This window comes from Crocodylus porosus, unplaced genomic scaffold, assembly GCF_001723895.1.
Source record: "Crocodylus porosus isolate Cpor-Errol unplaced genomic scaffold, CroPor_comp1, whole genome shotgun sequence".
NCBI lineage: Eukaryota > Metazoa > Chordata > Crocodylia > Crocodylidae > Crocodylus > Crocodylus porosus.
Genome location: NW_017728928.1, coordinates 13,409,188 through 13,435,438, shown reverse-complemented (window position 1 = coordinate 13,435,438; position 26,251 = coordinate 13,409,188). Strand labels below are relative to the sequence as shown.

Here is a 26,251-nt window from a genome sequence, read left to right as displayed (position 1 = left end):
GGGGAACAGCACCGTTGTGGCTTATCCCAACAGACAAAACTCCTCTGGCACCAGGACTGTGGGTGTAGTTCTTGCCCCGTCTCCAAACAGTGGTGCCAGGAGTCTTGTTGAGAAGGAGCCCATGGAAAGGACTAGTAACTTGTTAAAGCTTTTTTGGGAAGACGTTCTCTCTTTCCAAGTGCTCACACGAGAGAGAGTGTGCAGCAGTGTCTTCCTACTATCCTCTGCAAGACCATGCAGAATCACACCCTTGTGGGGCAAGAACATCTCTCTCCTACAGCAGCACCCAGGGGAAAGGACCAGGGTTCCCTTCCTGTCCCCCACTTTGGTGCATTCCCTTGGAGGACATAGCTATATGTCCCCAGCAGATCTCTCTCTGCCTCTGGGAACTGATGACCAGTGGAAAACGTCTTCCAGTGCTCTTCAAAGCCCTCAGCATGTTAACTGCCAGTCAGAGCCTTGGACAGCTGGATCTCACGCTCCAGCAAAAAGCAGTGGCCTCAGCCTGCCCCGGGACTTGAAGGGGATGTTGGAAGGAATAAGCGGAAACATCCAGGGATTTCCTTCTGGTTTTGCCGAGTCAGGTTCATTCACCCCTTTTTTGGGAGAGAGAAAAAGGGAGCAGGTTCTTCCAGTTGCAAAGAGCTTCATTTGCTTACAGTTCTGACTCAGTGTATTATTTATCCACCCTGCTCACCTGATTAGCTGAAATTCAGATGGTGCCTTGAACAAAATCTCAGATGGATCTAATTGCATTTAGGTCTGTGGATGCATCATGCTTCCTGATCCCCAGCTAACTGTTTTGCAAGAGCTGCCACAATCAGACTTCAGATGGTGAAATGATGGTCTAATTTTAGATTGGAAACTTTGCCCGTCCATCATCGGGGGTGGGGAGGGGGCAATTTAACGTTCACTGGTTGGATTGAATCGGTCATTTCAACATTTCCCGTTATAGTATAGACAAGCAGAGACTGTGCAAAGTGCTATGGATGAGGTAAGCCACCGAGAGGGAAAGGAAAGACTTTCAGACAAGGGCTCTCATGAATTAGACAGTGGGGCTCTTGAGCTTGTCTATTAAAGCTGGAGGTGGAGCTGACCTCCCTTGACATCTCTGGCCTCCTGCCTTGAGAAAGGAGCTGCTATATTCTTCAGACTAAAATTTCAACAAAGCTCAGCCTCCAGCAGCGTCCATTGTTCCCAGTAATGGCTTTGGCCTGGTGTGTTGCAATAATGGGTGGCCTGTTCCAAGTATCTGGGGCAGCAGTAGACCAGCCATGTCCTTCTTATGGCCCTCTGCAGTGAGATGCAAAGAACCAGCTCAGAGGCAAGCCTGGAAGGGCACCTTTCGTTTCTGATCCCTTGGAGCGTTTATAGCTGTATAATGAATGAATTGCAATTGCTAGTTAAAGTCTCAGAGCAGCAGCCTGTACTGGGTACCCCATGCAAGTTTGTCAGCTGCAACCTGTGGAGGCCTGTCATACCTACATGGTACAAAATATGATCTCCATTTCTATAGCCTCTGCACTCTTTACAGGGTTGAACATAGGTAGCTTCACAGCCCAGCCTGCTTGTTTTTTCTCCCTAGTTGCGAGCTAGAAGAATGCTGCTTTTTTTTGTGGACATGGAGCTAAGGTTCGAGCACCCATATAACATGCTCACACGCAATCCACGGCACAGTGGGGATTTGAACCCAGGTCTCCCAGGCCAGGGCCCTACCCGTTGGTCCTCCCTTCTATTGTCGTCTTCAGCTGATCACCTCAAGCTTTCTCCCATGCAACTGAGCATCACAGCTTGGATTCCCCCTCCTCCCTGCCGCTGAAAACCACAGGTTCCTAGAGGCCTGCAGCAATAGAGCGGAGTCTGATTTGTATTAATGATTCTAGACAGCTTGATTTAGTGCTGTTTGTGTACAAGCTCTTGTCCACCCTGAAATGAGACCAGCTATTAACAAATGCATCTGGTAAGAGCTCGGTCTTATGCAGTGAGTAGAAGAACCTGGATGCTGCTGCCCCTTGCTGGTCAGTCTTATTTTCTTCACTACGCAGCCTTGATGTGGAGCGGTGGTTAATAGGAACTTGGTTATAGTGGCACAATTGGGAATTGTGCTTTGTTTTGGAGCAGGTCGAGGTCTCCGACTGATTGTCCTCTACATCGAATGCGGGGCTTGGAATTAAGGTGCGAGGAAACTTGGGAATAGAAGTGCCGTGACGTACCGTGGCTTCTGGGCCTCCTTTCCACTTCTAAAGATAATGTCCAGTTCCCAAGGGTGCAGTGAAACTTGCTTGTTTTCATTTCTGCTTCACCAGCTGCTTTTCAAGGGGAAATAACAGATAGTCACCGGATCCTGCGTTTTGATTTAGCTTTGCATTTCACTCAGACTGGGATGTTCCAGCCTGTTGTTGAGTTGCCTCTCTGCTTCCTCCTAGAAAGGTTTGCAGGGGGAAGCTCTGTAGGCCGTAAAGATCCCTCTTGGGATATCAACCCTCTTGGGATAGCATGGCCAGGAACTGGCTTATTCATGGGTAGGGCTCCTGGTTTCAGAGGGATAGCTGTACTGGGCTGACTTTGCACCTCTGAATTGATCTGGAGGAACCTGGCAAGCTCACATTATGTGGATGCAACCCTAACCCCCTGGGACTCGAAATAACCTGCAAACTTTCTTCTAGGAAACAAGCATAAGGGAGTTCCCAAACGCAGGGCAGCAGATGTGTGCTAAATCCCTGCTTGCTTCTGCCTTGCAGTAACTCATTTGTGCTCTTAACTAATTGTACAAGGCCTCTTCACCACTCTTACTGGACCCCAAGCTCTGGCTCTGCTTGCCCAGTCCACCCAGCTGAGCTTTGTCAGGAGCTTGGGACCAGTGAGAGGCAGCCTACCATAAACCGAAGTGGTGCATACCAAAGGAAATAAAGGATTTTAAGCCTGGTGTAAAGCAGTCATGTATAATGTTCTCCTATCTAAAGGTTTATCTTCCCCAGGCAGTACTGGAGGCAGGCTGACCTTCCTCAGTTTTCTATCCAGCCGTGCTCCTTTTCTACCTGCTCAGAGGTCCTTCAAGCCAAGCGTTTATAGGCCTTGGTTCAGGCTGGCTGGGCAGGTAGTTGGAGAGGAGACAAAGTCCCCAGAATCAGCTGTCCTGGCATAGCCCCTCAACTCTCCAGTGCTTGTACAAGTGTCTTGTCTTGAGGCGCCATTTCCCTTTCTTGCCCAGGTATTTCCAGCAGTCTCCTGTTGCATTAATGCCACTTGGTCTCATAACCCTCCTTCCCCCTCTTCAACATAAGAGTATCCATAAATTATTACTGAGAAGTGTCAAACCCATCACCACGAGCTCAGAGCTGCACGTCATGGAAAGACTTTCTTTCTTCTGTTGATCCTGGACCTGACATCTGAACTACAACCCCTGGGCCTTGCTAGTTCATTTACCTGTTTCTTCTCTTCCTTTTTATTCAGCCTTCTGAAAGGGGCTGTTTTCTTAAAGCATTTCCAGCTCATAGCCAGTCTAGCTTCTAGAGGATACCATCTTTGTATTCGTGTCCTGCATTAAGGGCAAGAGCAGCACAGCCAGCTTTCTTGGGAGTTGATGGTTTGCTTAAAACCCCAGCTCGTGATGGTGTGCAGTTCTGGGAGAATCTCTGCTTTAGATTTAAGACAAGAAGCTCCTAGTCCTTGTGGTTTCGGTGAAAGGCTGGACCCTCCCCCTCTTAAAGACTCAACACCTAGAAGGTGAAACAGACCCCAGATCTGTCACGTCTTATGACTATTTAAAAGGCCAGTGGGGATGTGTCGGTGGGGAACAATTAGACCCAAGATGTTTGGACCGCTGGGTTACTTGCGCTTGCATTAAATACCACACACAGGCTTTCTTTCCTGATATTTTCATTCCCCTTGGCACAGGGCCATGATTGGATGCAGAAAAAATTTCTTTATAAAATTTGGCCTTCCAACCAGCTTCCAAAGCTTGAATCGTGTGTTGCTCCCTCTGTGCTGGAATATGGCTGCTCATCCTTGGTCTTAGATTGACATCCCTTCAGGTAACGGGGAAGGTTTTGCTAAATGGAGCTGTACTAAGAAAAAAAATATGCTGCATCTTGTCAGCAGAAAGACCATTTCATGCTGTTGGGCCAGCACCACGGCAGTGTGGACTGCACAGAGCGCGAAGTGGCTGACGAGTCCCTTGGTGGCAGGAGAGATGAGAGATGTCCAGGTCCTAGGGACTGGGCTGAGAGAGAGAAGCTTGTAGTTCATAAACCATGTACACTTAGGACTGGATCCTGGAGTGCCTTGGTGGAGGAGCCCCGCACTCCTGAAAGCAGTGAGGCAAAGCTGCTGTTTCTGGGAGCTGCTTCCTCACACCCTGGCCCAATCTGTGCACCAAAGCCAAGCTTTTTCTCTGCATTACTAGTAAACCACTGCCACCCTTCAGTGGGTCCAGCTCCACAGGTCTCTACTGCAGAAAGAACAGGGCTCCTAGGCTGCAGCTTCCTGTACTCCCTGACAGGCTGCCATCCCACACCAGGGTATAGGGAGAGAGACCCGCCAGAGAAGAAGACAGGTGGGTTGGAGCACATGAAACCTGCTTGTTGCTGAAATCTGTTTCTGGTGTCCTAGTACTAGTGTTAAGCAGGTACTAACATTAAAGCAACTTTGCAGCAGAGGGGGAAGAAAGAGGGCAGTGACTTTACTCAGGGTAGCAAAGGATGTTGGCAAAAATGGGAGTTCAACATGGATCTCTTGATGCTTTTGGGTTGCTCCAGAATGATTGCACACGGTGTCTGCTTTCCACGTGCTCCCGGTAACTTGTTTCATGTGTGTCAGTTGCTTGGGCTCCATCTCCCTTCCACATTTGTGTGGCGTGAGTCTACAGAGCTGCTCAAGAAGTTCATCCAAATGCTGAAGGACCCCCGTATTGGACCCCCTCTCTTTGCTTAGTTACTCTGCCTTTTGAAGCCTACGCTCCTGCCATCATTTCACGGGAGTGTAGACTGGTGCATGGGGTTGAGAGCTGTGGCTTGCTGCTTGCCCTACCAAAAAAGATATAAAAGAAGCAATTCCAGTTTTATATTAATGAGCACAGCACTGCACTGGATAGCCAGAAGGCAAAGAACAGAGATGTTTGTTATTAGCTGTCCCAGTCTGCCTACCCTAATCCTGTACTTGAAAAGGAAGTCCAGAAATTCAAGTGCTTTCTGTATATCGCCTCCAGGGGCTGGTCCCTGGGATTTTTGCAATTCCTTTGTCCACATCGGGCAGGAACAGGCTGCCCATTCCTCTGCCCTCTGCTGTGCCAGGGTGCCACTTTGGTTCCTGCACGTTGCCTGTCCTCCTGCTTTTGTTCTTGGGCTGGAGGGGTAATAGCTGCTTTTGTTCTTGGGCTGGGGGGTCTGATTTCACTAGCAAGGGGCTGGAAGATTAGTAGTGCCACTAACAGGATTAAGTGCTGAAGAGCTTGCTAAAGCCGACTGTGCTGGAACGTGCACCGCATGAAAGAGCTTTCTCTCCTGCTCTCCCCCGGTGAGACAGGAGGGGGATGACCTTGACCGGTCTGTTTGCTGACAGTCTGGCACTGAGACCCACTTCCTTTTGGCCAAGTTGGCCTCTGTTTTCTGGAGAGATCAGGGCAGAAGGGACGATTCATTCTCTTTCTCTCTCTCTCCTAGATTGCTCCAGGTAAAACCACTCACATGCTCCCTTTTGGACTTGCTTTGTTGGCCCATGGGTTTTGAATACCTTTTGAAGCCAAGGATGGCGAAGCTTTTCTGATCATCTAGTCCTTCTCCCCACTAGTGTAGGGCTGTTTTCAACATAGCTACTTTGTTCTCCAAAATCTTGCCAACTGCACACTTCCACTGCAGCACTTGGGAGAGCATCCCCTTGGCCAACAGGTGTCATGGTCTGCAAATAGTTTTCTTGTTCAGCTTCGATTGCTCTGGGCTAACAGGGGCTCCATTTTTGGTTTTTTGGGTTTTTTTAATGGGAGGCCTGTGCTGAGTAAGTGCAGTTCTTGGGCAGTGAAATGGCATCAGAGAATCTCTTGGGCCTTCAGCTCCTGGGCTGTGCATGGCCAACAAAATCAGACAAGTGGCTTGGACTGGAGGGAAGCATCTTCAAAGCCTGGAGTTAGCAACATCCAGCCTTTCTGGGCAGCACCACAACTTGGACCGCTGGGAGTAGCAGGTGTCCTGAGACCCACAGCACTGTCAAGCTGCAGAAGGTCTTGGAGGAAGGGCCTGGGAACTGGGGATTTTTGATTCCATTGACTTCCTGCCTTGGGTAGATGATTTGGCTTCTTTCATTTGTTAAATGAGGCTGGTTTAGAGCTCATGAAAGCTGTTGTGATATTTGGGTAGTATGTAGGCCCTCTACAAGGAAGACTTCAAGGTGTACAATGCTGATCTCTCATAGGATGGGGGCAAAGTGGAGGCCCCCACTGGTCCGCATTCATCTTGTGGTGGCAGGAGAAGCACTTAAAGAATTGCCAGGATCTCTGCAGCACTAAGAACCATTAATGGTTAATACTTTCTCTGATGGGCTCTGGCGTGTATCTGCTTACTCTGCAGCAGGCAGCGAGGGAAGGACTGCGATAAATCCATGGAATGGGCATCGCAGCCGTTACCTGGCCTCCTCCCTGGAGAGGGGACTGATTGACACCCACCCCTGCGCAGTCAGCAATGCTGGCCCAAAAATCTATGGACTAACTTATGTTCTCCCCTTCTCTTTTCCCTCCCCTCCCCCCCGCCCTTCCTCCTTCAGCCTGCCTAGCTCCACCCGCTCAAGATGTCGTCCAGCGATAAGAACGGGGGCAGCCGCTCCAGCAGCAGCAGCAGCCGCCTGCAGAGCAAGAAGCCCCCCAACCTCTCCATCACGATTCCACCAGTGCCAGCAGAAGACGACAGCAGCCTGAAAGTGGTAAGCGTGCACAGGGGCATCAAATCCAGGCTCTGATTGGCTGATTAACCTGCTAAGCATCAGCGACCCTTGAGGTGGGAAAGCATTTTTCTTTACTGTGGTCGTCATCTTGGTGGATAGGGTCTCCCCTAAGGAATGGTAGGACACCCATGTGAGCCCTGAATGGTTGCGTTCTCCAGGCTGCTCTCCAGCTGCCTGCCGGGGTGGTATGTGTCAGCAGTTACAGCCTCCCAGGGGTGGGCTTCTAGCCAGTATGAGATGGTTAGTAGTGGTTTCCTCCTGACCACAGCAAGCACACTTGATCTTTTCAGCCCTTGGCTGGGAGCAGTCATTCTCCCCAAGAAACCACCATGGGATATTACATGGGTGCCGTGCTGCTGAAAGGCAGGTGGAAGGGGCTCAGTTTTGCATTTGGAGGTGCAGCTCCTATTCGGAGAGGACACCAGCAGTCATGCTTTATGCAGCTAATCAAGTTCAGACTTTAGGTCTCCTCTGGGCACCCCATAATGTTTCAGCTACAGTGAAGACCATAATCAGGCTTAGCTACTACCCAGCTGGCTGAGCAGCATGAGGCCAAGTGACTTGTGCTGTCCAGAGATGTGTTCTCCCCTGCGCGGCTCACCTAACAGCTTACTGTGCTTTCCAGCCTCTCAAAGTCCCAGTGTATCAGAAGAGCGTGAGCCTGCAAGAACCCAGAGGGAGGAGAGATGACAGTCCCTCAGAGAGGCAGCCTGGCTTCCGCAGACAGACCTCCCTGTCCCAGAGCATTCGCAAGTAAGTGGTGTGCAGTGCTGAGGACATCAGCCAGTGCTTGGGTGCGCTGGGTTGAGAGGAGGGGAATAGTTCCTTGCTTCTCATGAGACGACCTCTGCTTCGACTCCAGGCACAGTACTGAGGTACCAGGCAGCAGGAGTCTGAAGCTGTATATCCAGGACTCTGAAGCTGTATACCAGAGAAGCTAATGTTCTCTATTTTTGTTTTCATATGGACAATTCCTATTTTTAGAACAATTCAAGAGTCCCTAATTAGGGTTAGAACAGCTGCCTTTTCAGCACAGAGCCAATTCTTGGGGATGAGAGTTTCTTACCAGGACTTACGTAGAACTTCACACAGTGGGTTATACTTCTGTTTCTGCATCATGCTGGCAAGGTCTGCCTGGTGCTCTGCCACCATTGGTGGTGATGGCATTCAGGGAGCCAACCCATCCTGGCAGGGCGGAGTTGGGGCAGAGGCTGCAGATCGACTTCTGCTGGGGGTGGTGAGCGGCCTTGATAAAGTGACTGAGCTAATATCACCACGCTCGTGTAATTCATGTGAAAAACGGGATCTGAGCACTGCTTATGCCAAACTGAGCAGTTACCTCCTATAGTCCCTTAGAGCCCAGTTGCAATCAGTTCTGCCTTGCTTTGTAAATCTGTAAACAGTAAAAGGAATGTAAGGGAGATGTTAGATAGGCACAGTGCCAAGTCATGGGCAGTATTGTAGGGACTGTGTGGCCCTCGTTGTTTGGCTTTTCATTCCCCATGTGCTTAGCCTGTGCAGGCTGTGGCATGCAGACTGTCTCAGCTGAGCAATGACTTCTGTCTCACCTGGGGTCTCCAGGGGGACGGCAGATTGGTTTGGTGTCAGCAGCGACTGGGAAGGAAAGCGACAACACTGGCAACGCAAGAGCCTGCAGCACTGCAGCCTGAGGTATGGCAAGCTCAAGGCCCCTTACCGCGACTTGGAGCTCCCCAGCCAGGAGGTGCTCTCCTTCCAAGGCACCGAGTCACCAAAGCCATCCAAGATGCCCAAGGTAAGACCTTCAGGGGCCTTTCCTGGCCTCAGTCTTATCTGAATGTTAAAACAGACCCCAAATCTGAGCCATTCCCTCCAGGCTGCAGTGTAGCAAGGGGTAGCAAGGTGGCCAGTGTCTTCCAGTAGGATAATTTGTTTTTTTCTTCTAAGTATTGCCCAAAATACCATCTAAGAGTGACCTTGTGGTATCAGCAGTAGCAGCTCTGGCTTGTCAATCAAAGGGTCTGAGTTCAATCCCAACAGAAGGCCCATTTACACTAGGATCTACTTGCAAAATATGTACCTGCCTTTCCTTCTACACAGGTAGCTAACAGTCCAGGCTCGTTCATTGACTCCAGCATCTCTCCTATGTGTAACTTTTAAGATTGTAGACCCCTTGGCCAGGGGCCGTCCGTTTCGGCATCCAGATGAAGTTGATCGTCCTCGGACCCCTCACCCGGTTCTACCACCCTTGACCCCAGGAGTCGTCTCTTTGGCATCATTCAACAGTGTGCGGTCGGGCTATGCGCGTTTGCCCCGAAGGAAGAGGCAATCTGTCGCCCGCATGAGCTTCAGGGCAGCTGCAGCTCTAATCAAAGTGAGTTCTGTGTGGTAATATGGTACCATCTACTGAAATTCCCTCAGAGTGTTGGACTTGCATGTCTGTGTTACGAAGACCAAGATCTCCACTTGGGCTTGGTGTCACCTACGGTTGCCCCAGGGGTCTCAAATGCAGTGAGTGCAGTTTTTTGGGGGGGCGTTCCCTACAATGCTTGATTTGCCAGGTCTTGCTTGAGGACTTACTTACAGGCCTCCAAATTCACTTTTCCTCATGATAATAGGAAAATGTTGGTTTGCAGATTTCAGCGCATCCTCAATTCCCCTTTTTTCAGAGCAGAATTTCAGTGAGAGAAGTTGGGTGGCTGTGTGAAAATGGAAGATCAGCATCAGATGGCAACCTTAAACACCATGCTCCTTTTTTTGTGGGGGAGGGAGGGTTCTTTTTTTTCTCCTCTCCTTTTGCAGGAGAAAGCCTGCTCCCACCAGCTATAGAAAACTGGTTTGCAGTGTAGTTGGATTATGTGGCTGACATTCTTTGAGAGGTGTCTTGACATGTGTTAATTAGTATGGTTGCTAGTTCTAGCACCGTCAGAACACAGAAGTGTATTGTGTTGACAATGGCTGGCCTCACCTTCAGTCATCACAGTGTAAGCTTAACCACTTGAGAATAAAGGTGCTTGTGGAGCTGGTGTCACTGGGGTAACGATACATGTTATGGAATAACTATCAGTTGATGCTGGTGGAGCTGCAGAAGGTAGGTGAAATGCTCCAAAATACCTTAATCAAAGGTTAAAGCATTGATGTCTGTCTTCTCTGGGGGAACCTATGCACATAAGTTGCAGCCCCAGGGCTGACCTCTGTGCAAATACTGGAGTCATTTTTTCCTTCACTACTCATTGCTTTTCTTTGTTCTCCCTTGAAAGGGGCGTTCTGCATTAGAGCCCTTGGCACCAAAACAAAGAACTACCAAACGGAGCTTCATGTATCCCAGCTTCCTGGATGACGATGCAGTGGATGCAGCAGACACACTGGACTCCTCCTTCTTCAGTAAGGCAAGCAAGGTTCCATGACGGCCCAGCTTGACCCCTCTGAGCCAAGTTTTGCCTGCCTCACAATCCACATATCCAGCCCTATGAGTCAGGAGGCATCAGGGAGTCCTCAGAGACCCAAGGCTGGCTCTGTCCTAACTCCTGTCTGTAGCCTTTGGTTGGATTTTTTTGGGGGGGGGTTGAACTCTAACATGTTGGGTTCCAGGGGTAGCTGTGACACCCCCTTGTGGCTCTGTGATCATGTCCTACTCTGCCCCTAAGGCACCTTCCTGCCTCGCCTGCCATGCCTTAATGGCAATATAAATGAATATTGCCACAGGTCTTTGTGTGGCCTCAGTCCAGCTGGACCCTGCTGGTCTCTGTCTGCACCCAGGCGCCCCATTGGGCTTCACTAGCCCTCAGGCCCCTTGCTGGGCCTCACTCTAACTGTGCCACCAAAGGGCACCTCAGGCTTTAAGGGCTAATTGCATGGCTCCAAGTTCTCCCCTTTACCATGCCCCAAGCCTTGCAGGTCTTACTGCAGTGTTGTTCCCTGTGTGGGGCTTGGGGCTTCGGCCTCCTTCATTCTCACTAGGCTTGCCCCTTTATTCTCACTAGGCTTTCTAGCCTGGACCCACTGAATTGGACGTGGCTTTTATGGTTCAAGCTCTGCTTGTCCCTTCCATCAGCAGCCCCCTGGCCCCTGGCTTGCTGCACCTTGCTCTCTCCATCCACTATGGGCTAAATAAGTGCTCGAGCCTTGAACCTGCCCCTTGGGCACTAATGGGACCTCCTGCCACCCCTATAGTTCCAACCCGAAACTGCTGCTACAAATGATAAAGTAAACAAGCACCCAGGCTATAACTTAACAACAACAGAGAAAGCAGCCCTCTGTACCTTTTTTAAGAGGGCAAGCCTTCTTTACCCTTATGCGGCATACCTCCCAGCCTGGCTCCTTGGAGCTCCCTGGGCCTCTGTGTTCCCACAGGCAGCAATCAGACCAGCATCCCTGGGAGCCTTTCCTGGGCAGGAGCTCCTACCCTTGTAGCAAGCAGGGCCAGACTGGCTTGCCAGCCCAAACCCCAGACTTATGTACTACCAGGGCTCTGCCTACTTCTGGTCAGGTGACTGCCTGGGCTGGCTGCTAATTGCACCATTAGCCCAGTTGTCCCCTGCCTGCCCTGTAATGCCCCCTGGCTGGGCTGCCTTTATCTTAAAGTAACAGAGAGCCTGGGGCAAACTCACAGATTTGGTTTTCTAGCTGCAGTGTCTAGAAGATGGGTTAAGTCCAGTCCACATCTCCACTCTCCCTTGCCTCCTTGTGGGCTTGCTCTTGCTGATGCCCTTTGATTTTAGCTCTAAGATTGGTATGGTCACCTGTGATGTGACAGGTTCCCTCCCCCAGAGAGCTTTTGCAGCAGTACAGGCATGGATGCTTGACCCAGCAGAGAATGCTATACTCCCAATCTGCTACAATGCTGGCTGGGTGATTTTAATTCTTTGGCATTTCCTTGCATGTTGCCTGGGTGGGGGATCAGTTTTAAGGGGAGGGGCCTGGCAGCTACTATGTTTCTGTTCTTTTGTTTTTTGGGTTTTTTTTTCTTAAAGGACCAGAGCCACAGTGGGTGGGCCAGCCATGGGGTGGGCTAGGACAGTGGCGGACGGGTCAGGGGGCTCATACTGAGCCCCCCATGCAGCGTGGGGCAGTGAGGGGCAGCGGGGATCGCCTCCTGCCTGGCAGCACCCAGTGAGTGGGGCTTTTTTTCTCTGGGAGCTGGGGCAGGCGGGGTAGCCATTGCTGAGCTGGGGGGATGGGCCTGGCTGATTCAATAGAATTGAATCGGGACAGTGATTCAAATCATCAAATCGAATTTCTGTCCCCCGAATTGGCCGAATCCGAAGCAAATACTAGCCGCTTGCACAGGCCTAGTCTTCAGCCCACTTACAAAATGCTGTCAATGCTCAGTGAAGAAACTACCAGTTCCTGTGATGCTGACCCAGGGGTTAATCTCCACATAGAATCAGTTGGCCTCTGCCAACCTGGAGCCTTGTAGATCTGAGCCCAGAGGTCTAGTCAGCTTGCATTTGTGTGGCAAAACCGAGGCTTGTTAGGATGAGCTGAGCCGTCACAGTTGTCTCTGCTGTGCTGCCCTCAGATGGAGATGCACGATGAGATGTATTCCATGCCAGATGACGTCTTTGAGTCGCCACCCCTCTCGGCCAACTACTTGCGAATGCAGCATTTGGGAGAAGAAGCCCAATCCCTCGAGGTGGAGCAGCCATGTCAGTGAGTATTGGTTCTGGATTGAGCCATGTCTGGGCTTGGAGTTATGTCAAGGCCCAGTCCCAGAAATCTGTCTGCTTTTTCCTTCGGACATGCCATGGTGCTCTTGGCGTCCCAGTCCTAGGCATACCCAGAGCTACTACCATCCCTGATGGTGCTGATTATGTAAGGAGCGGAGCAGAGTTGAATGAGTCTGATATTCAGTAGAGATGAAGCCAAGACATTTCCCTTATCTTGGCATCTCCTTTTGCTTCTGGGAGGATGGGTTCATGCTGGGATAAGGCCCAAGGAGGTCTGGGATTCAATCACCTGCTCTTTTTGAATGGCTATTCTTGCTGCAGGAAGGAAGGTGTAAAGGTCTGGGGGCCAACTGCTAGTGAGGCCAAAAGGGGCAAACGGATTGCTTCCAAAGTGAAACACTTCGCCTTCGACCGCAAGAAGCGATACTACGGGCTGGGGGTGGTCGGCAAGTGGCTGAACAGGACGTATCGCCGCAGCCTCAGCAGCATGGTGCAGTCTCAGCTGGAGAACACTGACAGTCATAGGTGAGAGCTAGGTTCTGGTTGCCTGAGGGAGACCAGCACTTGTTTTATAAGGGGCTGGGCTTAGGCTGGACACCACAGCTGTCATCCTGGGAAGCTCTGCCAGCGCATCTCCATCCAGACATGCGGCACCCCTGGCATTCCAGCTGTGGTGCCTGCCTCCCACACTTCTGCAGTGCACTGCAATGCTCACTGCAGGCCCCTTGCTGTACCTGTCTTGACACCCTGCCCTGCCAGTAGCTTTGCCAATGAACCTACGTTCTGACCCACAAAGTGCCTTGATAGACCAGTTCTGGCACCTCACCCCTGTCCTGCAGATGTGCCAGTGGACCTTCTCAGCCACCTATAGCACCCCATTCTACTTCAATCCTTTGCTGGCCCCCACACCCACACAGCTCTGCCAATGCTATATCGAGTCCTAAGCTCCTTCCATCTAAGCTGCAATATCCCTGCCACTTCAGGCTGGAGGATCTGTTGGTTTAACATGAGAACTGGCTGCGCCCAAATCGCTCGCAGTCTCTGTGAAAAGTAATTCCTGTCTCTGTTCCCCTCTCCCAGGCCATACTTCACCTATTGGATCACCTTTGTGCATATCATCATCACCCTGCTGGTTATATGTACCTATGGGATCGCGCCCATTGGCTTCGCCCAGCATGTGAAGACAGAGTTAGTAAGTTTATTAGATCCTGATTGATCCCATATGGCTGTTTCAGTGCAATCTTGCCAAGCAGGGCATGGGGCTGGTGTCACCTCTGGCTGTCACTTCCTGCCTGGACAGCACCAGTGTTCCAGTTGCTGACCAAAGCAAGACTGCGTCAAGAGGCTCTACCTTTGCACTGTCCCAGTCGGACTTGACTTTCTCAGTGGTTGTTGCTTCTCTCTCCCCCAGTCACCCAAGCACTGAGGAAGATGGGAACTGGGTCTTCCTATGAAGACAGCCACCATATCATCCTCTTTCCGTAACCTTCTACCTCTTTACACCTACTCTGATTTCCCTTCCCCCCCAGAGGAAGTCACTGTATTTTCTGGTGCTTTTTTTGAGCTTAGTGGGCCTGGCATGGCTCTGTGGCTAGTGCATTTGTGACTTCATAGCATATGTGCCCCGCTTGCAGGGAGAAGGGAGTTTTCTCTGTTTTTACCCGGATTGTCATTCCTGAATTACAGCCTGGGATCATAGTCAGAATGATGGCGCACCAGGCTGGGACTGGGGAAACTTGGGATCAGGTCCCGTTCCTTGCCACCAGCTGCTTGTATGACCTTCAACAAGTCATTTAACTCTGATCCTCCATTCCCAGTCTGAAAAAGGGGAATAGCTTTGTTTTCTCTCTCAAGGGTATCATGCAGGTAAAAGCCCTTAACTCAGATACTACAGCAATGAGGGCTCTAAGTGCCTAAACAAACGTGAAAATGAAGTTGGCCTTTCCCTCCTCTCTCACCCCCAGTGAAGAAGAACCCTGAGCCAAGTTTATATCAAGTTACACCAGGCAACCCAGTAAAAATGACTGGGCAGTACAGATGGGATGAAGAATCTTGGTTGCTGATGGCAGCGTGAGCTGCAGCCGGGATCTTGGGTGTGCAGAGTTGTTTGTTTGCATCATATGAGGTCTTTGGTGCTTCCTGTTGGCCAGCCCATGGTGTGATTTGCCCTCTGAACTTCTTGACCATTTGGCAGGTGCTGAGAAATAAAGGGGTGTACGAGAGCGTGAAGTACATTCAGCAGGAGAACTTCTGGATCGGCCCAAGCTCGGTAAGGGGCAGGGCTGTTGCTTGGGACTCCCCCCCAGCTTCCCAGAAGGCCAAGAGAAATTAAGCTGCCAGTACAATGAAATATGGGGAGGATGACTCAAGAGTCGGGCAGACTTTGGCCAGATGCAAAGCTTTTCCCAGCACATCTGGCTTGATGTCTTGCAGTGCCAAGTACAGCTCTGGACTTGCTTTCTCTCCATCTCCATTGCTACTTGTGTTTTGTGATGCAGATCTGCAAGAGCTCTTGGGGGTGTGGGGGGGAGCGGCGCTGAAGAACCATTCCCCAAAGCCCTTCGGTGCATTTCCTGTCACTGAATTAACACCATCTATGTATACAGCAAGGATCCTAATATTCTGGTTATGATCTGGTAGAGGCAGCTCCCATCATGAAGGAAGGGAGTTTTATTAGGCATATAAAATGCATGCATCTTGTGCACGCTATTGACATCAGGCTCACCTTTCCTAGTGTTGACGTGGCCTGGCCTTGTGTAGTGGCATATTTGGGAACAGCTGGCAGCTGATTGGGAGAGGAATTGAGCTAGGTGAAGGAACTGATGTAGAGATTGTCTTTTACCTGGAGCCAACCCCGCTTTTGGAATGGTGTTGCCTTCCAGATTGACCTGATTCACCTGGGAGCCAAATTCTCCCCATGTATCCGGAAGGACCATCAGGTGGAGAAGCTTGTTCAACGCGAGAGGAACCGCGAGCACAACTCAGGCTGCTGCATCCAAAATGACAACTCGGGCTGCATCCAGACCCTGCGGGAGGATTGCTCAGTGAGTACCAAGGGATCCTTGTGCAGCTGCAAGACTGACCAGGCAGCAAAGCTTTGATTGTCATAATGGGATGCACCTGCTCCTGTCTGCTTTGGCTCTGGGAAGGGAATGAGTGAATCACCCAGAGGGTGGTAGGACAAGGAGAGGAGCCTAAGTGAATAGAGTGGAGGAGTCATGATGGGTGGTGCGGAGGGAGGTGGGGTAAAAGAGCATCATACAGAGGAAATGAGGCATCTTGCTTGACCTGCTGCCCAGGCCAGGTTGATGTTCAGTAGCCCAAAGAGTGATATGGCAGCATGTAACTGGGCAGAGCCACTTTAGAAGGTGCCTGTTTGAATGCCTCAAGCCCCTCCATTCATAGCAGTGAAAATCCACTCTCAAAATTCCTCTTTCAGGAGACACTGGCGACTTTCATAAAGTGGCCAGATGCCAACCCTCCAGCCATTACCAGCAACTCCAGCCAGAAGCGAACATCGGGGGCTGTGTGCCATCAGGACCCCAGGTACAAGCACCTCTCCTGGGGAAGGAGCAGGGAGCTGGCCATCACGATGTTGAATTGGCAGGTGTCTGCTAAGGATCTATATCAGTGCCTTGTCTTTGGGACTTCTGTCTCTTCTATAAGAAGCACAGCAAAGTGGTGCTGAGGGGAATATTGATACCCATGGTGCTCTGCATCTAAACACATCTGATCCATTTTAGGGGTAAAGAGGGGTGGAAAAGAGTGAATGAAGACATGCCCTTGCCAGAGCTCACACAGTAGGATGGCGGTGTGGGAGAGCTGAAAATCAAACCAGGAGCATATCTAGGTGTGCTCCGGGAGCGGGGGACCCTTTTAATATTGCAGCGGTTCCAAGAGCTGCTCCAATTAAAGCACCTGGAGCATCGCATGCATCCATGTTCTCGCGCTGAAAAAATGGTGGTGGGGGCACTTTTTAACTAAAGCTAATTCAGTGAGTTTCAGTTGAAGTGCCCCTGCCTCCCTTTTTCAGCGCAGGGTTGCTGATACACCTGATGCTGGAGCACGGTAGTTATCATGCTCCAGCAGACTCGATTCCTTGAGTTTGCTTCAGTATGCTGTAATTATAGCACACTGGAGCAGCCCCATTGCATGTGTATAGATGCCCCAAGTGTCCTGGTTCTGCCTTGCGCCTTATCCAGGATGTCTATCATTTTGCTTTCACATGGGGGATGAGGAAGGGGAGTGAAGAGTTTGCCTGTGTAATGCCTGTATTGTATGCCCATTGCCAGGCATCTGGGCACGTGCGAGGTGATAGCCAGCTACACCTTCAGTTGCCCACAGCAGTCATCGCGCTTGGTTCCCTGTTCTCCCCAGCCAACCTCTGTAGACCAAAGAGAATGAATTCTAGGCCCTGGGGACCCCACACTGTTGCAGGAAAGGAACTGCCTAGGCCTGAGGACAGTCCAACAAGGTCTGCTGGCTAAAGGGTCTCCCCTCCCCAGCTGTGAGGGGAGGACCCCAAACACAGGCAGTGTAGTGAGAACCATCCTCACTGGTGGCTCCTTCCCCCACAGGACATGTGAGGAGCCAGCATCCAACCCCCCTCACATCTGGCCGGACGACATTACCAAGTGGCCGGTAAGGTTGCTGCCAGCTGCTGGGAATCCATTCTCCTCCTCTTACCTTTCCTGGGCCCTGTTTGTGGTGCACAGCCTTGTCCTGAAGAGGCAAGTCTTGGGGCTAGTGACTAGGAGAGGATGGGGTAAGCGGTTGTATGGGCTTTGTGGAGCCTGGTTCCTCGGCATCACTTTTCCTTTTGTGGTCAGAGGTGTCCGTGGCATTCAGAGGAGGGGCTTCCTGCCTGTGAAAGTTAAAGCATTATAATGCAAGGACTCCTGGCATCTTCCTTCCTGTGCCAAACGAGGGGGCTTCTTTGACATGTGTGGTGGCTGCCAGATTGGCCACACTGAAACTAGCATGGGGCAAAAGGAAAAGCCATGGATGTCGCATACCCCACTGGGGCCTAAATGCCCCCAGCTCTCTGGGGCATGTCACTTCACTCCCTCACCTGGCCCCCTCCGTTCGTCTTGATATGTGCATTGTCACATACTAAGAGGCTGCCAGGCTGCAGTTCTCACCCTGCTCTTCCTTTTAGATTTGCACCTATCAGATCAAAACCAACTATACCGGCTTTCTGCACATGGACTGTAAAATCAAAGGCAGGCCCTGCTGCATTGGCACCAAAGGCAGGTAAGTTGTGCCTAGTCTTCTCTTCTCAGGCAGCCAAAAAGCACTGGACCGGGCCAGGTGGGACCCCATTCTCTGCAGATGCCCATTGGAAGGCATAGTGTCAATCCCAAGCAGTATAAGGAAGAGGCGCTGTAGAGGACTGACCCGGGCCGGCTTCTGACTGGGAGCTCCTGAAGGATCCACCTGGCTCTGGGTGCATCCTTCTGGGGAGGCTGACATGGTCACGTCCCATTGTACCCATTGGGTGGCCTGTTACGTAGGCTGTTGCCCCACTTTGGCCTTGGGTCATTGGTGGAGTTTCCTCCTCCTGTTAGCTCCTCATCCAGAAAAAACCTGAAGGAGGCCTTCTCCTGAACTGGGAGACTCCGGGTTCCTGTAAGTCTGTTCTGATGTGGACAGAGCATCCCCTTCATGTGAAAAGTGGAAAGTGCCCCTGTACATTCATAATTGGGGAGCTGAGAGATTTCCCCAGGCCTGGTAAATGCAGCACAGCTGTAGATAGGTCAGGGTGGAGACAGGGCCTGTGACCAGACAGACCCTCTCCACCTGGTCAGGGGCACACAGGCGAGTGAGGTGAGGAGTTTATAAGTGTGCTGGGACAGAGTTTGTGTGTCGAGTGACACCTTTGTCGTCCTTTCCACCAGCTGCGAGATCACAACGCGGGAATACTGCGAGTTCATGCACGGCTACTTCCACGAAGAGGCGACTCTTTGCTCACAGGTGAGCACAACCCCTGGCCTTGGGTTTTCCCAGAACTCCTCCAACCCAAGTGGTTACCCTGTGACTAAAGCTTTTCTTGTTGGCAAAGACCCTGACCCCTGTGAAATGACACTGGAGCTCTCTGCCAGCTGTCCTTCATGATGTTGCTCCTCAAATCCATGGGGATTGTTGGGAATAAAAAACAGGGCTTGATTTAGCTGGTCCCAGGCAGAGAGACGGGAGGATGCAGTTGGGGGACCAAGGAGTGTTGGCCTGCTGTCTTGGAGTGGCCTGCGGTAGCATCAGAGCAGCTAACAAGGGAACGCACTGGCATTGGTAGTTTGGGAAATGAAAACGCCTTGCCGGACATCGACACCACTTCCATGTTCTGTCCTTTCTTAATCTCTTGGGTTTGCTCGGACCTGAGCCAGTTCCCTTGGGAAGGCAGCTCATTGGAACGACTGCACTGTAGGCATGTCTGGGTTGCTTGGGTTGGACCAGATCCATTGCCATTAACACAGGCTGTGCCTTCCCATCTGTGCAGTGGGTCGTGCCTGGGCTTTGCTCTCCAGGCTCTTTTCTCCCAAAGATCTCTCTGATCAAGGCAGGGGTTTTGTCCCATGCTGTAACATTCCTCTTTCATTGCAGGTCCACTGTCTGGATGAGGTGTGTGGCCTTCTGCCCTTCTTGAACCCAGAAATCCCTGACCAGTTCTACAGGCTCTGGCTGTCCCTGTTCCTGCATGCAGGGTAAGGCAGGGGGCACAGGCCTGACTGACGGAGGGGCTGTGGGGGAAGCGAGGTGGACCGTCTTTGTCTAGGAGCATCAGTTGGCAGCCTTGCCCAGCCAGGCCATGGGAGGACAGGCAACGCCTGGCACACTGATGCATCCATTGTCTCTGTACACCCTGACCCCTGCTACGGTGTGGCAATGCCCTGCCTGCAACTTGGAGGTAGTCCCTGTACCTCTGCCCCAAATGGTCACCTGGAGGGTTTCTGCCTGCTGCCAGTGGAGACTGAGTCTGACTCTTTCTCCGGAGGAATCTCTGTAAGAAACCTCTGGTTTTGACTGAATGAGGCCTGAGCAGAACTTGCCCTGCTGGGCTTGGCTGACGGAGAAGGCAAAAGCGAACAGGAGCCCAGGGCTGATCATCTGAATGTGGTGTGTGCCTTTCCCTAGGATTGTCCACTGCCTGGTGTCGGTGATTTTCCAGATGACTGTACTCAGGGACCTGGAGAAGCTGGCGGGCTGGCACAGGATCTCCATCATTTTCATCCTCAGTGGTATCACAGGCAACCTGGCTAGTGCCCTCTTCCTTCCGTACCGGGCAGAGGTAAGGGTGCCCTGTCAGAGCAGGATGGGTGTTTTCTTCCCTTCTGGCTTTAACCCTCCCAGCTCTCAACTACCCTGACTTCAGAGCAGCAGAGACGGGGAGGTGTTTATACTAGAGATGGGGGCTGGGGCAGTACTGAGGCAGAGACTGGTTGCAAAGGGGGGTTACTTTGTGCAGCGGGACATCCTTGGAGATGTGAGTAGGTGCTGGGCACGGATGGGCTTCAGCCCTACCAACATCCCCACTCCATCCTGCCACAGAGTCTCCAGTTGTCTGCTTCCTAGGGACTAGCTCTGAGGCTGAAAAGGTAGGGCTACCCTCACAAAGACGGGTTCAGCCTTTGGCCTCACTGCTCAGGCAGCAGGTAGGTGTAAGGTTGTGCTGGAGGCTTTGGGAATGTGAATGGGCTTGGAGTAACTCAGAGACATGCCAGCCTACCTCATGCAGGTCCCCAGGCAACCATCGGGTTGGGACAACCTTCCATCTCTGCTCAAAATTAGAGGTGGGGGGTCTAGGAAGCTTCCCTCTCCCATTTATTCAGGTCTTACCTCTGGCTCTGGTGCCTTGCCCCCGAGCTCTGGGAGGTGACGGGGACAGGAGCTAGAGGCCAAGCCTGAAGCTCTGAGAGACTTTTGGCAAGTGATGGTTTAATACAGGCTAACCTCTCTGGAAGCATGGGAGATTGTAGGGCTGTAATCCGCAACCTTTCTGCTCCTGTAGTCAACCTCCGCTTTTCCTGCTCTGCAGCCCCACAGCCTGTTTTCCTCATGTTCCTCTGGGCAGGCAGGCTGCAGACACCCCTGAACTCACTCTGCCACTCAGCAGTGTTAATGAACCCACCCATCACACTGAGCATGGCTCTCACTTGCTCCCCACTCAGGGCCCAGAGCCCTCGTGGAAGCCCAAAATCTCAGCAGGATGCTGCCAGGTGCCTTGGGAACATAGGTGGGGGGCCAGGGAGGAACCGATCGGCCGTACAGGTGTCCATCCCTCTGATCCACCCATATCACCTTGCTGGCCTAGTGGTTGGGAATGGCTGAACTGGGGTAGATACCCCATATATTTGCCTGTTCTGCTGTTTTGTGGAGGGTGGGGTGATGAGAAGAGTCTCCATGGGAAGAAAAGACTGCTCCTAACTTCATGTCTTGACTTGACTTCATTTGATATCCCTCCTAATGTGTTCCCCCTACCTTCCCCTTCTCCCCCCATGGATTCGGCTGACAGTTGCTTTCCCTTGGTATCCTCTACCTGGCACTGCTCTTGCTAATGAGGCTTCTGGGGACACTTGTTCACTGTAATAGTAAAGCTACCTCCACTTGCCCCGTGGCTCAGGAGCATGGCCTTGGCGGCTTGTGATTTGAAGGGCAGTGGATGACGGGATTAGCCTCGGGATGGAGCAGAGGGAGAGGTGGAGTTGGTGTCTGGCTTCTCAGCTCCTTAAATCAATAGCTCAAGCTCACAGGGCAAGGAAGGAGGTTTTGGAGGGATTAATCTGTGACCCTAGTCTGAGGTAGATGTTGCCTGTCTTCGGCTCGTGCTCCTTGCTGGCCTGGCATGCCCCAACCCCACCATCCGCTGCCTGACCTGGAGAAGTCTCCCGGAAGCGCAGCCCTAGGCCCCACCTCGAGGCAGCCTCTTAGCAGAGTCTCCATCACAGGTGAGGTGGTTGTGGGCACTCACTGACTATCCACTGCATGCCATGGTTTTGAAGTTTTCTCTCTTTACAAGCCTTGCCTTACCCTACCCTTTTAGGGCAGAAGGGAGAGGAGACGGCCACATCCCTGAGAGATGGAGGCCATCAGACAGGGCTATCATAGTAGTCCTTCCCCCAAAATGCTGAGGGGCGGTGTCTGCTGAAGAGGTAGCTGTTTGTTTCAGCACTGACTCTCCACTGCAACTTCACCCCATGTGAAGGAGGCAGGGTTAGATTCATCTGTTCTCCTCACGGGCCATGGCCGTAGGGGCTGGAGGCCTGCGCAGCTCTGAACTGCCTTGGACCATCTACAGAGAGCGTAGGGAACATCACCTCGGAGCATGCACCCAGGGGGTATCATGGACCTGGAGTCTTCTGTAAATGGATGACAATGTTTAACCTAAACTGGCCCGTTCCACTGTCCGCTTAAACCCAGATCTCTCCCCAGACTCCTGGCCAGCAGGGATCTGGCTTGTGTTCCTTTTCTCGCACGCTGGCCAGGAGTCCTCGGCACCAAAGCTTGGTGCAGTAGATGCCGGTGGAGCTTGTCATCCAAGTTGCATCCCCTCTGTCTTCTCTAATAAGCCAGGGGCACAGCCTCCCCTGCCTCCACGTGCGGGGCTCACACGTGCCCGTTCTGCCCCAGCCCCTGCATGTGAGTGGGCACATGCTCCATGGCTTTACGTGAGAAGCAGATGGCTAATCTGCCAGCCCCCAGTTCCTGCTGGGCTTAAAACCAGCTTGCACACAGCTAATCCCTCCCTTGGCGTGTCAGATGGGAGCAGTGGAGTCAGCCCGTGGGCTGGGCAGGAGGCTTGGGCCTGCTGTGGAAGACAGCTGCTGCTGAGCTATCAACAGTACAGACTCTGGAGGCCCGTGTTGTCTTTTTTCCAGCAGTTTCTCAGGAGGTCAGAGCAGCCCCTGCATCCGCTCTGATGGCAGCTTTCTGTCCAGGAAACCTGTCTGGCCATTTCTTTCTTCCTCTCATAACCCTCCACCTCTCACCTCTTGTAGTCACTGCAGCAGAGTGTTTCCACAGCTGATGAAGTCAGCAGGTTTCTTCTTTCCTCCCCACCTGTTGCGGAAAGCAAACTGAAAACTAATACCAGGCTGCCAGTCCTGCTTCTGTGCACTTGCTCTGGACCAGGTTCTGGGGTTGGCCTCCCGGCTCAGAGAGCAAAGGCCAAGCAGTAGGAGGTAACGTGCATCTCTATGCCAGTCCCTTGTGCTGAGCCTTTTAAAGGGCTTTTGAGAGCAGCCAGGGCCCTCATCTGCTGCAGAGCCCAGTTTCTGTGTGCTTGAATATCCAAAAAAAAAAAATCCCCTCCATCCTATCTCATTCCTAGCCCTGGGGATGTAGCTGGCGCTCTTCACATTTCACCCACCTGCCTGGGGAACTACAGCAAGTCCGAGGAGACAAGATGGTAGGATCTGGCTTGTCCTCTGCAGCTGCCTGCTGCCTTGGATAATGTCTGCATCAAGAAAAGTGATCACCGCTGAACCAATATCATACCAGATACTGCCTTCACTTGGTGCTGGATGAGTGGCCTCTGCTCTGTCTTGTTGCAGGGAACAGTCATTAGTTCTACCTCACTGGGATTTAAATGATTGACACCTGTGCGGGCATTAGTCAAGGTCAGTGAGCCTTTGCAATGCTCACTGTTGGACCAGCCCTCTGCCTCTGTACCAGTCATCAAGGTTTGGGAGGGGAAGTAGCTTACTGACCTGGCCAAGGTGTCACAGCAGGCTACTGGCAGCATAAGCAGTAGACCCCAGGTCTCCAAACTCCTCCTCCCACTGTTTTGACTCCTCCAAGTAGATTTTTTTGAGCAGAGCCCATTGTAAATCCCTCTTCCATTTCCTTTGTCTCTCCTAGGTTGGCCCAGCAGGATCCCAGTTTGGTTTGCTAGCTTGCCTCTTCGTAGAGCTCTTCCAGAGCTGGCAGGTCCTGGAGAAGCCTTGGAAAGCCTTTCTGAACCTCTCTGGGATTGTCCTCTTTCTCTTTGTTTGTGGTCTCCTGCCCTGGATAGACAACATCGCACACATATTTGGCTTTCTCAGTGGCCTCCTGCTGTCCTTCGCCTTCCTCCCCTACATCACCTTCGGCACCATGGACAAGTACCGCAAGCGGGTCATGATCATCGTCTCCCTGGTGGTGTTCACAGGGCTTTTTGCCTCCTTGGTTGTCTGGCTCTATGTGTACCCCATCAACTGGCACTGGATCGAGCATCTCACCTGCCTGCCCTTCACCAGCAAGTTCTGTGAGAAGTACGACCTGGACCAGGTGTTGCATTGACCCCCAAGATGGGGCAGAGATTTCTTTTTTAACAGGAAATTTGGAACCAAGTGGATTTTAATGGTGACTGGGTTGCAACTTCAGGTCAGAACATAACTTGGATGGAAAGAGCGGTGCCTCCAAGTGCCCTGGCCGCCTTGCCTGCCATATGGAACTGCGAGACATTTGCTCCTGGTACAGGACTCCCTTGGAGCTTTACCTGTCCCTTAGCAGTTGTACAGACTGCCAGGCAGGTGCTGTTGTTCTGATGCGGTGGGGAGGCAGGGAAGTGGGGCTGTGCTTTTGGTTAAAATGCTGGAGGTAGGGAGGGGTGGACCTGCACCTGTTCAGAACCACGTGAGACATCCAGCACCAAAAAGCCATAATCGGCAGGCCTGGAGCCCAGCCTGGCTGCTGGAGGGTTGAGAGTAGCTGAGGTGGATTTTGGTGCTTTTGTTCCCAAGTGGGGAAATATACCTTGTGCCCCAGACTATGCTTTCAGCCATGGGAGATTTGCCCCTGAGGACTACTATGTAGAACAGCCCTAACCAGCTCTTCTGATTTTCCCCCCTTCCCCACCCCCAACACCCTTGGTGGAGGTTTCAGTGATGGCTCCTTCTGGCATGGACCTGCTGGATTCTTCCTCCTGAAACCTGAATCCCCAAGACAGAGGTGATTCAGGGCCAGCTTTGAAAGCGCCTTTCTGACCAGATGTCCATATCTGGGCCTTCAGCAAACTGCCTTTTTTTTTTTTTTAATCTGCTGCATGTTTGGCCCTGGTCTCCTTGTCCTGCAGTCCTCTCCTCCTCTTAGTTCTTCTCATGCCTCATGGCATGAGATGGGAGCTCCAGAATTTGTAGCAACATACCCTGCCGCGGTGCCTTGCAGGTACTGTGAATCATACTGTGAACTCTTTGCCCCATTTTGCAGGGGGTACTTTTTATATGCGGATATTTTTCTTACATCATAACACTTTAGGGGAAAACAGCAGAGATCAGCCATAATGCCTGAACTTGCTGCTCTCTTGGGTACAAGACTGGGAATTCTTGTGTGGCCTTTAGGAATAGGAGTGGCTGTTCTAGCAGCCCCGTTGGAGGAACAAAGCTGTTGCACAATTCTAGGGGTTGGCATTTTAGTGACACATTGCAAGCTGACGCAGGGTCGGTCTGAAGAGATATGCTTCCCCCTTTTGAATAGGCTCTTAGAAACCAGATTGTGGGATGGCTGTTCCTATCGCAGGAAACTCTAATTTAATTTAAAAAAAAAAAAAAAAAAAAAAGACTTGAGTTCACTCATTCCAGTGACATTAGGAATCTGACTTTCAGAGGTGCTTCTGATTACATGTTCTGGGTTGGGGAGTAATTTGCTACCTTTCCGTAAGTTGAGAACTGCTTTGTTGTGCAGGGAATTCACCAAAATCAGATTGAGTGAAGGGACCACGCGGTTTGAGGAAGGGAAGGAGAATCCGACGCACAGCAAAGCTTTGCTTCTTTAGTCCTAATCTTCCTCGTCAGACTGGCTGATGAGTAACTTCTTCTTTAATCGTTAAAGCATCTCTCCTTTTAAAATTATTTGCTCCTTGGAGTTTGATGCAGTGAATAGAATTATTTTTATTACGGTGGAGTTTCTTTTTAAACAGAAATGCAGGGTACGCCAAGATGCTGGACTTGCCTCCATCACAATCTTGGTACCAAAGTTAAGTTCCACCCCCCTCCCAAAATACACCCACTGATGTATTGTAGAAAATGAACTAACAAAATAGTCCAGGGCTGACAGCTCTGCACCTGTTTCACCCCAAGGCTGAAAGCCTAGGGTTAGTCACTACTGGCTGGAAACTCATTTTGCCCCAGACTACTGGAATTCTGGATTTCTCCTCATTGTCCTCCAGGCCACTCGCTTGGCAGGACTCAAAGTGCTTACCCCACCCTCCATAGCTTGAAAGAAATAAAGGGGTAAGTTTGGGGTGAAGGTGGAACAACAGGATCCCTATCCTGTGTGAAAATCCTGGTTGTGATGGACAGGAAAGTGCATCAACACCAGATGTTCATTATTTTTCTTCATCTCTTATAGCCCAAGTGCCCCAACTTTCTGGTTATCACAGCATAACAGATGTTATCCTGTGGTTTAATGGCCTGTTCTATATGTTAATTAATTTCATTTGAACGAGCTGGATCAACCAAAACTGAATTTCCTGGTAACCATGAGGCTTGGCTCTCTTCCTGGTAACCATGAGGCTTGGGAAGAGTAACAAAGCAGGCTAGTTGCGTGCAGTACTTGGAACATGTTGCTACTGTAGTTACTGCTTGGTTACTTGGAAGAGTCTCACTAATTGCAATCTCTTTTTAAAGTCCATTTGAATCAAGTTGTTGGTTGTTTTTTTTTTAAGAGACCTCCTCAATAAATAAAATGATTCCCTCTGA

The 26,251-nt window shown here is 51.3% G+C and overlaps 1 protein-coding gene across 1 annotated transcript in view; it reads left to right on the top strand.

Annotated features, from left to right (window-relative positions):
* Positions 1 to 26,251, top strand: part of RHBDF2 (rhomboid 5 homolog 2) — a 45,470-nt gene extending 19,219 nt beyond the window's left edge. The window contains exons 3-19 of the mRNA XM_019542658.1: positions 6,754 to 6,909; positions 7,556 to 7,683; positions 8,512 to 8,704; positions 9,071 to 9,283; positions 10,170 to 10,298; positions 12,431 to 12,561; positions 12,900 to 13,103; positions 13,659 to 13,770; positions 14,773 to 14,847; positions 15,461 to 15,622; positions 16,018 to 16,124; positions 17,156 to 17,219; positions 17,737 to 17,831; positions 18,476 to 18,551; positions 19,179 to 19,279; positions 19,710 to 19,863; positions 23,433 to 26,251. Coding sequence (XP_019398203.1) covers positions 6,778 to 6,909; positions 7,556 to 7,683; positions 8,512 to 8,704; positions 9,071 to 9,283; positions 10,170 to 10,298; positions 12,431 to 12,561; positions 12,900 to 13,103; positions 13,659 to 13,770; positions 14,773 to 14,847; positions 15,461 to 15,622; positions 16,018 to 16,124; positions 17,156 to 17,219; positions 17,737 to 17,831; positions 18,476 to 18,551; positions 19,179 to 19,279; positions 19,710 to 19,863; positions 23,433 to 23,852 — 2,496 coding nt within the window. The 5' untranslated portion in view covers positions 6,754 to 6,777 and the 3' untranslated portion in view covers positions 23,853 to 26,251. The remainder of the gene's footprint in view (positions 1 to 6,753; positions 6,910 to 7,555; positions 7,684 to 8,511; positions 8,705 to 9,070; positions 9,284 to 10,169; positions 10,299 to 12,430; positions 12,562 to 12,899; positions 13,104 to 13,658; positions 13,771 to 14,772; positions 14,848 to 15,460; positions 15,623 to 16,017; positions 16,125 to 17,155; positions 17,220 to 17,736; positions 17,832 to 18,475; positions 18,552 to 19,178; positions 19,280 to 19,709; positions 19,864 to 23,432) is intronic.